A 15,718-nucleotide genomic window follows, 5' to 3' on the forward strand; every position below is an offset into this window, starting at 1 on the left:
TATATAGCATTTTAAAGTTTACAAAGTACTTTACAAATATTATCTCATTTGATCTCGGGAGGGAGGTACTATTATTATCTCCATTTTATAGATGAAGAAGACAGAGATTAAGTGGGTTGTCCAGGGTCACACAGCTAGAAAGGATATGAGGCTGAATATGAACTCAAGTCTTCCTGACTACAGGTCCAGCTTAGCTATACCTATACCACCTTAGCTGTCTCTTATTGGTCAAGATTGCCATCTTTAAATATGTAATTTTTAAAAAATTGCACAACCAAATATAACAAAGTATAAACTAAAAGAAAAGGGAAAAATACTTTTAACATAAATGATAAAAGTATGAAGAACTTAATACAAATGTGTGAAATCAGCACTCAGATTTCAATTAATAAGTGGTCAAAGGAGTTGGAATACACAAGAGAAGGAATAATTCATCACAAGAAAAGATGTGCAGACTCATCAATAACTTTAAAGTCCCCACAGAAGAATCTTTAGGGTGCTTTCCTATGTCTGCTGAGCCAACAAAAATAAATAAAAACTCTAAGAGTGAACCCAATAGCACTCTTGTGGAAGGCTCCATAAATTGGTTCAATTTTTCTACAGAGAAATATGGTAATATTTTAAAGGAGATATCAAATTGTTTATGACCTCCAATTTGGCAACTAGTAAATAGGATGCTAGAGCTGGGAGTCAGGCAAATCTGGGCCCAAATCCTGCCTGGGAAACTTGTGTGACCAAAGGTAAGTCTTCTGACCTTTAAGCCCTTTTCTTCATCTGTGAAATGAGGAAGAGAATAGCTGTAGAAACCTATCTCAGAGTTTTTATGAAGACTCAGATGAGCTAATGGATATGCAGTGCTATATAAATGTCAATACAGCATAAAACTATTACATTACATACTCTATTACCAAATAAATATATCAAAATAAAATTCAAATGAGTTAGTATGTAAAAGCACTTTGTAAACCTTAAAGTGCTACATTAATGTCAACATAACATAAAATTGTTATATTATATTATTACCAAACAATACCAAAATAAGATTCAAATGAGCTAACATGTAAAGCGCTTTGTAAGCCTTAAAGTATATAAATATCAATTTAACATAAAATTATTATATTATATATTCTATTATTACCAAATAATACCAAAATAAGATTCAAATGAGTTAACATGTAAAGTGCTTTGTAAACCTTGAAGTGCTAGATTATTATTATTATTATTATTATTACATCATTATTATTCCATCCTTGGGTAGAAATAATCCTGGAGGTGAGTGGTGGGAGACTAAATTTGGGGAAAAAAACCACATAGCAGTAATATTTACGAGGGAAAAATAAAATTAACACAAACACACAACAATATTTAAGTAATACTGTTAGTAAAAACTCCCATTTCCATTGCTCTGTAAAATTTACAAATTGCTTTCCTCATAGACATAACAGAATATCATATAATTATTAAGAATCACAAGTATGAGTACCATGTCTTCACACATGAAAACATTTACTGTACAAAGTGTCACTGGGGAAAAAAAAGAAAAACACTCAATAATCTGGGCATGTAATAATTACAAGCAGGTTAAAATTCATGTATGTGCAATTCTGATTTGCTGTGCTATGTTGGGCAAATTACCTCATTGACCTCCGAGATCTCTTTCTAACTCTGAGATTCTGGGATTCTAAGTTAATCAATCAATCAATCCATAAACATTTATTAAGTGCCTACTATGTGCCAGGTATTGTGCTAAGCCCTGGAGGTAATATCGATCATGTATCTCTTCTTCACTCATTTAATAAATGGCACAGGGGCTGGTTTAGCATAATGCCTGGCACACAGTAAGTGCTAACAAAATGCTTACTGACTCACAAGTCATTTGTTCTCCCTAAAGTTCAGCTACTCTCTCAGAGGTGTCAAATGCTGGGCCCACAGGCTACATGGGGCCCACAACACTAGTGAGTGCAGCTTGAACCTGATTAAAATGTAATTTCTATCTGATTTTAATGTGTTCTTAGGTGGTACAGTGGAGAGTGCTGGGCCTGGAATCAGGAAGACCTGAATTCAAATCTGGCCTCAGATACTAACTAGCTGTGTGACCTTGGGTAAGTCACTTAACCCCTGTTTGCCTCAGTTTCTTCATTTATAAAATAGGGATAATAATTGTACCTATCTCTTGGGGTCGTTGTGAGGACCAAATGAGATAATAATTATAAAAAGCACTTAGCATGGGGCTTGGTACATAGTCGATGCTATATAAATGTTATTACTGTTATTGTTAAAAAAAAAAGGAAACATGCAAATATGTCGAGTTTTCTAAATCAATATGTGACCTGCAGGGATCCTTATATAAAGTGTAGGGGCCCTCATTTCTATTTGAGTTTGACACCATTGCTTTAAGATGTACAGGGTTATTGTAAGGAACAAATGAAATAACAAAGGTAAAGTGTTCTGCAAATTTTTAAATGTTACATAAATGTTAATTATTATTTATTGTTGTTGTTATTATAATTATCTGTAAGACACTAAGTGGCAGAACACTTGCTGATTCGCACTGGTGGAGGTAACTTCCACACTGGGAACTCCCTACGATGATGACATCATAGACCTGAGCCACCAAAAATTTTTTTTAAAGCTGCAACAAACTACCCCCTCCTTATAAAGCAAGACCTTCAACCCATAGGCAATGTAAACCTTCCAGGACTTTTAACCCAACTTACAATCACTGGCCGTAGCATTGAAATGAAGGCACAGAATCGGCCACGCTCCTCAATCAGGGCCTTTCTGACTGCCTGTTTTTCAGTTTCTTCCAGCAGAAGATATTTGTCATTGACATCTTGCAACGCGCTGTCCAATTGAGGTTGGATATCTCCTCTTCCTGCGTGTAAAAAGGAAAGCCACAAACAGGTTTTGCTGAATTTCATACAGCTGCTTCTCACTCCAACCCCTTCACCCCCTGGGTTCTTGTTTAAATCAAGGTTAGCCCCATTAGATCACTGCCTGGGATGAGAGCCTTCTAATTTCCTGTGTCTGAAGGTAAGCGTGTAAGTAGGTTTAGGAAGATGAAACTACCTCACTTGGCCCTTCTCACAGCTTCCCTCACGACAGAACCCTCTGCCAACCCATTGCTGCGACCTAGGAACCTGGCAGATGAGCTCTCTCCAGGATGCTGACGGCCAAAGGGACTCCACTCAGTGAACAAGGAGGGCCTTTGTTGACATTTCCAAAAGCAGATACAAGCTAGCTCTACTGCGCCAGTCTCACCCAGGGGATTCTCTGTTGTACCACCAGTAAATATCTCTGGGAACAAAAAGGGATTTTCAGCCATCTCGGCTTGGGAGTCCATTGTGAACTGCTGGCTGGTTTAATGCCCCTCTGGAGATGAACGGAATGAGTTTTCTATAAAGCAGACCTAATAACAAAGAGGCCCGCACTCCGTTCCCTTCATAGGGAAGAAACTTTAAGATCTCTCCAGAGCCTGAGGTTTTGTTTGCTAAACTCTTAGCCATGTAAACCATCTACAAACTTTTACTCCTTTCCCAAGGACACACAAACTGGGGAATGAATGAAGCAATAAAACAGTGGGAACACTTTGCCTTTCCTTCTGTCTGCCTGAGGAGGCCTAAGGATACAGGAAACACAAAAACAGCAATTCACCCAAATGACCATCTTGACCACAAGAAACTATTCACACTGACCAGAGATGGCCAGAGAAGGTGCTACAAAAGTTCAGGAATGAAATTTCCTAGGAATGATAGGAAGCAGTCTGAATATTTTGGGGTTCTCAGTTTTATGTGGAGAAAGTCACGTGAAAGAGGGCTCATCTATTGTATTTGGCCCTAAAGAATAGAAATAAAACCAGCAGGTGTGGGATCACTAGTCCACAGGAAGGTAGAGTTCAGCTTTCCTTGATGGTAGAGGAAGAACTCAGAAAACAGGGAGAAGCTGTGAGGAAGCCAATTTATGCTTGATTAAGGGGGAAAAAATCCTAATAATTAGCTTTCTCAAAGTGGAACAGGATCCTTCAAAAAAGGTAGTGAGTTGCCCATCACTATGAGTCTTTAAGTGGAGGATAGATGACTACCTCAAGATGTCTGGAGATGGTAGGGGGTCCTTGCCTCAGTATGGGTTACACAAAACATGACATTTTAAGTCCTTTTCCAACTGTGTGATTCATTTCCTAGAAAATATTTAATTTAAAGAAGGCTGGGGAGCAAGTCTGCTCACATCCATGAAGGGTTATGATTTGCAGAGGGGTTTTTATAAGATTACCCCTAATGAATCACAAAATCAACATGTTGGAAGGGACCTCAAAGCCTATCTGGTTCAACTCCTACATGAACAAGAATTCCCACAACACAGATTTCCTTCACCATCCTGGCTTTTCTCCTTTGCACTCTCTAGTTCACTGGTGACCCTCCTACAATGCGGTACCCAGATCTGAACAAAATACTCCAGAATAGAGAGATTTTTAATTTATAATAGGAGATTTTAAAAAATTTTCTTGGACTAGTCCTATGTTTTCATTGGGGTGGGGAGTTCCCTGTGAAGAATTTCCTTTACAAATTCAGACTGACATTCTCCTGGGAATGTATAGCCTCAGAGGGTTGCTTGGGAGTGCTGAAGGTAGGTGACTTGCCCAGGAACACACAGTCAGTATGAATAAGAGGTACTCCTGGAGTTCTTCCTCACTATGAAAACAGCTTTCTACCTACTATATGTCATACTGCCTCTAGGGAGGATGCAGACCAGGTTTAAAGAACTCACAGCAAAACGACCAAACACACACGTGAGGATGATATGGGATCTTTTCTGGGCACATTTTGAAATGTACACCAGGAAATCTTGTGTCTGCTGAGCTTTGACTGTGACCTACCTGTAGATAGAGAGGCCTAATCTAGGCTAGCCTAATAAAGTCCCTTCTAAATCTACAATTATGAGCAATCACGTATCGTGACAGAAACAGTACCTGATCGTGGCTAAGATCCTAGTTTTTAACACCCATTAGCCTAACTGCACATAAATTAAGTTTTAGAAACATAGTTTAATACACAATTAACTGTGATATCTTGATTCATGATATTGCTGCAAAATCCCATCTAATCCTGTATGCATTCGTGCCCTTAAAAGATATAACGCTGAATTAATTAGAGAATTCCAGGCTGAGCGGACAATCGGAAGAGAAAGGAAAAAGAAAGGAAAAAAGAAAGTCTTGAGAAGGAAGTCTCCAGTCTTTGACTCCAAACTGCTTATGCTTTGCATTTACTCATTTGTGTATATGTTCTCCCTATCAGAATGTACATTCTTTATAGGCAAAGACTGTTTTGATTTTGTCTTTGTATGCACAGTGCCTGACACAGAGTAGGAACTTAATAAATTATTGAATCAATGAATGAATGAATGAACCATGTTTCCAGTGTTTCGGTTGCCAACTCAGGTCAATATTTAATAATCAAAAATGGTCAAAGATTATGAACAGGCAGTTTTCAGATGAAGAAATTAAAGCTATCCATAGTCATATGAAAAAATGTTCTAAATTACTACTGATTAGAGAAATGAAAATTAAAACAACTTTGAGGTACCACCTCACACCTATCAGACTGGCTAACATGACAGAAAAGGAAAATGATAAATGTTGGAGAAGATGTGGGAAAATTGGAATACTAACGCATTGTTGGTGGAGTTGTGAACGGATCCAACCATTCTGGAAAACAACTTGGAATTATGCCCAAAGAGCTATAAAATTGTGCATACCCTTTGATCCACCAATACCACTACTAGGTCTGTATTCCAAAGAGACCATAAAAAATGGAAAGGACCCACATGTACAAAAACATTTATAGCAGCTCTTTTTTTGTGGTGGCAAAGAATTAGAAATTGTGGGGATGCACATCAATTGGGGAATGGCTAAACAAGTTGTGGTATATGAATGTAATTGAATGCTACTGTTCTATAAGAAACGATGAGCAGGCAGATTTTCAGAAAAACCTGGAAAAACTTACATGAACTGATGCTGAGTGAAGTGAGCAGAACAAGGAGAATAATGTACACTGTAACAGCAACATTGTGTAAAGATCAACTATGATGGACTTAGCTCTTCTCAGTGACACAAAAATCCAAGACAATTCCAAAAGACTCGTGATGGAAAATTCTATCCACATCCAGAGAAAGAACTATGGAGTCTGAATGTAGATCAAAGCATCTTTGTTTTTTGTTTTTTCTTTTTCGTGGTTTTTCCCTTTTGTTCTGATTCTTCTTTCACAACATGACTAATGTGGAAATATGTTTAACATGATTATACATGTATAGTCTATATCAGATTGCTTGCTGTCTTGGGGAGGGGAGAGGGAAAGGAGAGGGGAGAAAAGTCTGGAACTCAAAATCTTCCAAAAATGAATGTAGAAAACTAGTTTTACATGTAATTGGAAAAAATAAAATACTATCAAGTACAAATAGTTAACAATCAGTAAGTAAGCAGTGAGGATACAAAGGGACTCAAAGGAAGGGTTTACAATCTAATGGGGAGACAACAAGCAAACACACACACAGACACAGGCACAGGCACAGACACACACACACACACACACACACACACACACACACACACCCACACCCACCAAGTTCTATGCAGGATAAATGGGAAATAATCACCAGAGGAAAGGTACTAGAATTTAAAAGGATTGGGAAAGGCTTCCTGTAGAAGGTGGGATTTTAGTTGAGACTTGAAGAAAGCCAGGAGGTGGTGAGAAAAGTACTGACAGAACTCTGATGGATGACCAGGAGAGTAACTCCTCAAATGGGAAGGCATACACCATCTTCCCCTTAGGGACAGACACAGAAAAACATTGTCCATGGGTGCCTATTTCTTCAAATTTCTAATTAGATTATTCATGAAGAATGGTGCATTTTTCAAAACAAGAGCAGTTTGCAAAAGTTCTTCTGCACTGGCAGTGAACTCTGGGGAACAAATTGCCAGAAGCTAAAAACCTTACGTATGAAAAGACTCTGTGTTACTTTGCCCATCAACCCTAAGAGCAAGCTGTTAGTTGGTCAAAGGCCACCAAAGGAGTTGTCTGAGAAATCTGAAGCTTGGTAGACATGCCTGGGCCAGCGTGCTGATTTTACTGTAGGACATAATAAAATATAAAGCCAGATTTCACTCTGAGGCAAAAGACTTTCTACATACAAAGAAAGGAAATCCAGAATAACAAGGCCAAGGCTGCCTTCTGAAGGTAGTAGAACATTTTTAATTATCAATAACTATTCTTTGCCATTATAAGCACAGAGGGGAGCAACTACGTTCTTTTGTTTTGTTTTTTGGTGAGGCAACTGGGGTCAAGTGACTTGCCCAGGGTCACATAGCTAGTGTCAAGTGTTTGAGGCCGGATTTGAACTCTGGTCCTCCTGACTACAAGGCCATAGCTCTATCCACTCCACCACCTAGCTGCCCCAACTATGTTCTTAAGAAACACACCTACCTACCACAAATCTGCCCCTAGAAAGCGGCAAATGTTAGAAGGCTATAGTTAAATGGCCAAAATGATTCTGGGAATGTGAATACAAGATTTTTTAAAAAAATCTTTTCATTTGTTATTATAAAGAAGTCTAAGAAGCAACCTGAACCATCCTCATCTAATTTTTTTGATCTTTTAATATGCCAAATAGCAGATTACTCATTAATAGAACTTTCCCTATTTCATGAAAAACATATATGCCATTAATTACTATCAATTCTTTTCCATGGCACAATTCTATACCCTTATGCGATGATCCCCAGTGCCAACAATGCAGTGATTCAAACTCTTAGCCAAGTTCTAAAAAGTTACAGCAAATCAGGCAGATAAAGGGTGTTGTTTGGTTGGACGTGATGTTGTCAATAATTCCCTTAAACCAATAAGCCACCCATCTCTGATACTTGGAATCACTGCTGCTGGCTTAGGAAACAACTACATTTGGCTTGGGCTCCTAGAAGCAAACAACTATTTATTTAAGCCAGGCAGATCATTCCTCGGTTTGTCCTCCTGACAAATACAACTTCTCCCCTAGAACTCCCTTCCCTCATGAATGCTGTGGGGAAATTTGGCATGAAGAACATTCTCACCTTTCCAACAAATGAATCCCAGAAGTATATTCTTATAGGCAAAACTCTAATTCTGGAGAGCTGAATTTGGCTCCCTTGAGGGAGCAGAAAGAGGGCTGGATTTGGAGACAAAGACCCTGGATTCCTATCCCGGCTTTCTGCTGTTACTTGTGGGGCTCTTTTCTCTTTAGGATTCAGGTTCCTCATCCTAAAGTGTAGGATAATCCCTTCCAGCTCTAAATAAATCAACAAGTGATTATTAAATGCCAACTGAATATCTGCCAGTCACTTTACCAAACCACGGTGACACAAAGCCAGGTTTACATTCTATTACATTCTAAATACAACTTGTACACATAGTTTCTTTTACATCTCCAGTCCCCAGAATACTGCCTGCCACATAGTAGGCATTTAAGAAATACACGCTGAATGAGGGATAGAAGAGAATGCAAAATGTATACAAAGTAAATACAAGGTAATTTGGGGGAGGGGGAGTGGCAGCAGCACCTGAGAGAATTACAAAGTTTTGAGTATTGAGGGAGGACAGAGACTCTAAGTCTGAGGGGTAAAGGTGAGGAAGGTCTGAATTCTAGGAGCAGGGGCGGGGGAGTTGTGAGGTGGTGGAGGGGAGGACGGGGGGGGGGGGGGGGGGGGGGGAAGAGAAGAACAAAGGGCCAGGAGGAGGGGAACATTTAAGCAGCCCTGTCTGGCTGGACCAGAGATTAGGTTCAGGAGAATAAAGCCTGGAAGGGTTGGCTGGAGCCAGATTTGTGTCTCTAACTCCGTATGTCTAAAACAGAACTCATTATCTTGCCCCACAAATCCACCCCTCTATCAAATGTCACTATTTCTGGCAAAGGCACCACCACCCTTCCAGTCTCTCTGGTTCACCGTTCTCAAATCCTCACTCTCTCTCTTCCCAGCCAAGCAATCAGTCTCTGCTCACATAGCCACCACTTTATTTCAGGCTATCATTACTACTTCTACCTAGATTATCTCAGCAGCCTCCCAATTGGGTCTTCCTGCCTCAAGCCTCTGCACTCTCCATCCATCCTCTGCATAGCTGCCAAAGAGATTCCCCCTTAAGCTTGGGTCTGACCACATCATTCCTCTATGAAAACAAACTCCAATGTCTCCCTATTGTCTCTATGATAAGATACAAATTCCTGTTTAGCCTTTAAAACTTTTCACAAACTGGCTTCAATCTATTATGCACCCTTATTACACAGTAATCAGTCCCCTGCTTCTAGGACTCTATGGTCCAGACAAATGAGCTTCTCTTTTCCTCACACATGGCACTCTATCACCCATTTTTATGCCTTTGCACTGACCATCCATCCCCTTTACCTGGAATAATCCCCATCCTTACCTCTATCTGGTATAGCCCTTTACTTCTTTCAAGAGGCAGCTCTTTCTGATTTCAGCCCCTCCACCCTACCCACCTGCCAGCATAACCCCCTCTAACTACAATGGATTAAATAATACTGCTCCTTTCCCTAAATTCTATTCCTACCACAGAATTAGGGTGTTTAAATTCCTTTTATTATAATGGATGTCTTAATGTGTTAATATTTTAAGTAGCCTTATGTTAAAAAAAATGAATTCTGGAAAACATTTTAAAAAACCTTTTGAAATTCTGAAGTTAAGAATGAGGATGACAGATTTTTGCATGTTAGTAACCGACCCTGGGTACCCAGCCTGGGGGACTGGACAACCAGGAGGAGCCCACAGAGAGGAGCACACCAGGATCAGCCCCAAGAGGTACAGCCCAGTGAAGACTTACCCACAGTTTCAGCTGGCAGGAAGGGACACACGATGAGAAAGTTCAGGATACACAATTGATACAAAAAGGAAAATAAAAAAGTCAAACTGGTATTCCAGCATTATTCCTACCTTTCTTGTGTTAATAACTCAGGGAATGGCATTTCTGTTGACATGACACAGGGACTTAACTACCCAAGGAGGCAAGGTGATTTAAGGTTCAATTTCTTGCTGGTGATTCATATTTTTAAGTCAACTTTTTTTTTTGGTCCTTTTCATAAAGTGACAACTTACTCTTCATGTGTATAATATTTTTCTACCTCTGAACAAAATAAGTCTTTTTAAGAAGAGACAAAGGCTCCAAGATAAGAGGTCGCACTGGATGCTTTTTTAGGTCCAGCACAGAATAACTAGATGACTTAGATGACCAAAGTCCTTCCTGTCTCTAATATTTTATAATTCACTACAATATATAAACAGAAATGTTAGATAATGCCCCAATACAATGTCAAACTTGGAGGTAGGGTAGTAAACTGAGGAATGAAAGAAAAGAATAGACAGGAAGGGTCAAAATGGAAGCAAAGGCTTAATTACCCTGTTTGGTTTTAGTATGGATTTCGGAGAATCACTACTTCCTTCCTTCAACTCAGCTGAAGGACCATCTTCTACAAGAAGCCTTTTTCCCTAATCCCCCTGAATGCTAGTGACTTTCCTCCCAAACTACTTTGTTTTTTCCTACCTCATATGTATTTATTTATTTTTATCCATACATATACAGGATAGTCCCAAAGTCTCACTGCAATTAGAAGCTATTAAAATAGCTTAAAATGTATGAAGACTCTGGGGACATATATATGTATGTACAGAGTCATGCGGTCTCCTCAATACAACACTGACTAAAAGCAGGGATTGTTTCATTTACCTAGCCCAATGTCTTAGTAAAGGCTTACTGACTGAGACAGTACTGTATAGTAACTTCAGTAATAGGATGCAAGGGTATTCATTCCTTCATTAAGTTCATAGCATTCCCTTTATTTCCACCGGTGAAAAATTATTTGAATGATTCCTCTGGTTCCTGTGGTTCTAATTAAAATGGTTCCATTTTCTGCCTTAAAAAGTTTCTAAACAAACAAACAAACAAACAAACAGTTTCTCTGCTAGGTTTCTAGAAGCTTATTCTTGAAACAGGTTTCATTATAACTAATCTTAAAATGAAAACTGTGGCCAAGAGAGGGGTCAAGTGAAATAAACAAATATACTGCTGGCCTCCTCAGTTGAGAGACAAGGAGGTGTGAAGCAAATGGGCTAACTGCTTCTTACTCTCCCACTTCTCTAGTTAGAAGGTGACAGTTAACTTCAGGATTCAAAAGGACAGCTAGCCAGACTAGTATACCTTTTTCTGGAGGAAATGTGGCATGGTGGCTAGCATGCTGGACCTGCAGCTGGGGAAAACTGGGTTCAATTCCCACTTGAGACACTGGCTCTGTGACACTGACGTTCTCTGAGCCTCAGTTGCCTCATTTGTAAAATAGGGATAATAACCTTCACAGGGTTGCTGTGAGAAGCAAATGAGGTAATATAAAGTTTCCAAATCTTAACAAGCATTATATAAATGTGAAATATAATTAATACTACTTATCTCCTAAGGTTGTTCTGTGGATAAAATGAGATAATTTTTGTTAAGTGCTTGGCAAACCTTAAAGTGCTTTATAAATGCTAGGTGCTATCCTCATTATTATTAATAACTAATTATTGACTAATAAATATTAAACAATTGACAATGTTATCAATAACTAACACTGATGTAAACAATGAAGATAACAGTAATAACCTCTAAGTTTCCTTTTGCTACTCTGCAGTTTGTTTTTGAGTTGTTTCAGTTGTTTCCAACTCTCTGTGACCCCATGTGGAGTTTTCTTGGCAAATTTGAGTATATTATGAAACCCAACTACAGGATGAAGAAGAGATGCTATTCAAAGCCATTCTATGCTGTCAATATATTATACGAGTCTCTTAAGGCACATATGATTATTTCTGGAGAGCAGGTGTATTAAGGATAGTCACTATTTTCTCATCACTAACTCTCTATGAAACATTGTTGGCCACAAAGGCAGATGGCGACCTGTCATCCTCTAGGTCCCAGGAGCACTCTTAAGACAACAATATATCACAGAAAAGCCAGACAATACTGAAGGGAAAACTACAGGTATGAGAATGTTTGCATGCTTTCATAGAACTGTGTGATCTGGCAGGCAGACCTGAGGGCTGCTCTTGGCTTTATGTTAAAATCAGTGGTTATTTCTATATTGTGATAGATCGATAAAGTCTCACCAATGGGAGTACTCCCTCTAACGGAATAATCCGAACCCTCATAATCATCTCATTGTGTGCCATGCTCATTCATCTATGTCTTTCTGCCAATCCTTCATTCTCCTCCCAGCTCTTCTTCTGACTTTCGCTGCACCTCACGTTCATGACCCCTGTACTACTGGCTCATCACCCCTTCAGTGCCTGGGGTCTCTGCCCTCGAACAGCCTATCATTCCCTTTCCTCCCCCAAACCCCCATAGAATATCTTTCCATAAGCCCTGCCCCCTCTTCTCCCAGTAGGAAGTACTTCCTGGAGCCTCTGTTTTGCAGAAAGGCCTAGGCTGGCCTGCCTTCATTTCACTCCCTGCTGTAGTCCTGATTTTCTTCAGATTTCACAACTGTGTCCCTGACTTAGGTACCTTCAGCCCTCCCTCCTCCCCTTTTTAATTCCCTTTTGTATGGTGTCTTCTCCCACTGAAATGTAAGCTCCTTGAGGACAGGAGCTGTCTTTCTTTTTTCTTTTTTTTGCTTGTATTTGAATTTTCTAGCACTTATCACAGTGGCTGGCACAGAGTTAATATTTCTTTCCTCTCTCCCTCACTCCCTTCCCACCCTCCCTCTCTTCTTTCCTTCCTTCCTCCCTCCTCTCTTTCTTTCCCTCCTTCCCCTACCTAACACACTGAAGACCCCCATTAGTTCTTTTTACTATCTTATGGGTATGTTACCTACCCCTCACTCTGCCTAGATGACCAACCCACCTCTCCTTTTCTGATTACCCAAGACTTCTCAAAGGGATATTTTATGTCCCTTTTCATACGTGGTTCATTGCTGATAGTGACCTGTAGTCTGCCCCTCCCCTTTCCCTGACCAGGCATTTTTGCATTGTCCTCTGAGCCAACTGGAATTTTGAATCTTCTGTCCTTTCACAGCAGGAGGATATTTAACCGTGAGTACAACTAAATCAGGTTTTTATTTTTCAAAAGGCCTGAAAGAACTACCCTTAATGAGACTTCTACGCTAAGTTACAGAGAGGGCTATGATACGAGTCAACAGCATTTAGTAAGTGATCACTGTGTTCCAAACCCTGTGCTAAGCACCTGGGACACCCAGATAGGTAAAAGTCAACACTGAAGACACTGAAGGGCAACATGATACCACTGTAGGTAGAAAAATGGTGGATTTATAGTCAGAGGGCCTGAACTTGAAATCCAGCTCTGCCATGTACTACTGAGCTGACCATCACTTACTTCACTGGGTCTCAATTTCCTCATCTGTGAAATCAGAGTTGGGATAGATGACCTCTATCTAAGGTTTCTCCTAGAAACCTAGAGCTATGATCCTATATCATGGATTCTTGAAGTATGCAATATGAAAGACTCTACTGTTAAACAGTAAATACTTAAGAAATGCTTTATCAATTTCTCATCTAAATAAAATGAATATTGCATGAACAATACTAAAGGGGTGCTGGAATGTATAGTAAAAGCCCAATTAACTGGAACCTACATGATCAGGCATTTAAATGAATTGAAACTTTCTATCTGCATTCATTTTTAAAAGAAATAGGCAAACACCCATGAAAAATCACTAATATCAAGGACTTGTTTTAACCCACTTCTAGTATATGATCTGGAGTTGGTTTAGCCCAATTTCCTACATTCCATTTATACTACTACTACTACTACTACTACTACCACCACCACCACTACCACCACCACCACCACCACTACCACCACTACCACCACCAGCCAACAGCTAACATTTATATAGCATTTACAATGTGCCAGGCACCTTGCTAAGTGCTTTACAATTATTATCTCATTTGATCCTCACAACAACCTTGGGAGGTAGATGCTATTATTTTCTCCATTTTATAGATGAGGAAACCAGAGCACAGAGAGGTTAAGGGACTTGCCCAGGACCACACAGCTAGTAAGTATCTAAGGCTGGATTTAAACTCAGGTCTTCTTTACTACTACTATTACCACCATCATCACTATATTACTACTACTACTGCTAGCACCATCATCACTACATTATTACTACTACTACTACTACTAGCACCATCACTACTACCACCCCTATTGCAACTACTACCAACATCATCACTACATTACTACTACTACCATTATTACTACCTACTACTACTACTAGAACCATCACCACTATTACTTCTACTACCACCACCACCACTCTTATTTTTACTACCACTACCACCACCACTACTACTACCACCATGACCATGACCACGACCACAACCACTAATAATAACAACAGCCGAACATTTATATATAGCCTACTATAGGCCAGGTGCTATGCTAAGAGCTTTACAAATATTATCTCATTTTATCCTCACAACCACCTTGGGAGGTAGATGCTATTATTATCTCCATTTTACAGATGAGGAAACTGAGGCAAAATCAGGTTGAGTGACTTTTCCAAGGTCACACACAGCTAGGAATAGCGTGAGGATGGATTTGAACTCAGGTCTTCCTAACTTCAGGCCCAGTATGCTATCCTGCCACTTACCTGCCCCGTTTATGTGCTTTTACATATAAACAAAATCACAAAGAAACTCAGAAACTTTTACAAAAAGAATTCATGTTCAGAATGATGATCCTAAGGCATTCAAAGAGATTCTAAATCAAAGGAATATTCAATTATGCTTCCCCTACTGCACAAAATCAGGCAAAAGAAAATATATTTTATAAACATTTTTAACCAAGGCTGACCTGTTGTTTTCTACATCATCCTTACTACATCTAAAAATCGAGCTAATCAAGACACTCATTCTCTTCCCCAGAGCTGACTGATCTTCTTCCTGTCGTAAGACAATCACTGCAGCTCTCCACCCATTCTATGTGAAGATGGCCTAGTAATCTGGGCAAGCTGTTACACAGAAGTCCACCTCCAAGCGAGGAGTTTCTCGTCTTGAAAAAGGGACACTGAGGCTAGAAGACCCTAACATGAAAATAAGGAAAAGAAATTCTCCAGAATGGATGCAGAATTCAGATGCAAGGATGAATTAACATCAGGGTCTGAGCTGGAACTGGGGTTCTTGCCTCATCTCTGCCAAATTCCCAAAGCTTTCTTAATGCTAAGAATTGTCAAACCAATCAGTGAATAAACATTCATTAAGCACATACTATGTGTATCTGGCACTATGCTAAATACTGGAGATACAAAGAAAAGCAAAAGACAGTCTCTGCTCTTCAAGACATCACTGTCAAGTGGGGGAGATGACATGAAAGCAACAGTGTAAAAACAAGACAAATATAGGATAAATTGGAGGTAATCAACAGAGGGAAGGAGTTGGCACTAAGGGCCATCACAAAAGACTTCTCACAGAAGTGGGGGATTTAGCTGAGACCTGAAGGAAGTGAAGAGGTGGAGATGAGGAGACAGAATATTTCATAGCCTTAGCATAACCCTCTTAGCTCAAAACCTACAAGCTCTTACAATTACCCTGGTAGACATATTTCACTTAGAGTGGCCTCCCTTTCCACTAAGGTTTCATATTTTCAGGGCAGGAATGTAGGGATGGTCCTCAACTCTTTACACAGAAATTCCA

The 15,718-nt window shown here is 39.6% G+C and overlaps 1 protein-coding gene across 6 annotated transcripts in view; it reads right to left on the reverse strand.

Moving 5' to 3' along the window:
- LOC114030682 (metastasis suppressor protein 1) overlaps window positions 1-15,718 on the reverse strand; it is a 226,735-nt gene that overhangs the window by 21,521 nt on the left and 189,496 nt on the right. For 3 of the 6 annotated variants that reach the window (XM_027845535.1, XM_027845533.1, XM_027845531.1), the window contains exons 8-9: window positions 9,861-9,872; window positions 2,718-2,875 (exon numbers count right to left, since the gene is read on the reverse strand). In XM_027845535.1, coding sequence (XP_027701336.1) covers window positions 2,718-2,875; window positions 9,861-9,872 — 170 coding nt within the window. The remainder of the gene's footprint in view (window positions 1-2,717; window positions 2,876-9,860; window positions 9,873-15,718) is intronic. The other 3 variants (XM_027845536.1, XM_027845534.1, XM_027845532.1) reach the window with 1 other exon arrangement.

This window comes from Vombatus ursinus, unplaced genomic scaffold, assembly GCF_900497805.2.
Source record: "Vombatus ursinus unplaced genomic scaffold, bare-nosed wombat genome assembly UNPS02014973.1, whole genome shotgun sequence".
NCBI lineage: Eukaryota > Metazoa > Chordata > Mammalia > Diprotodontia > Vombatidae > Vombatus > Vombatus ursinus.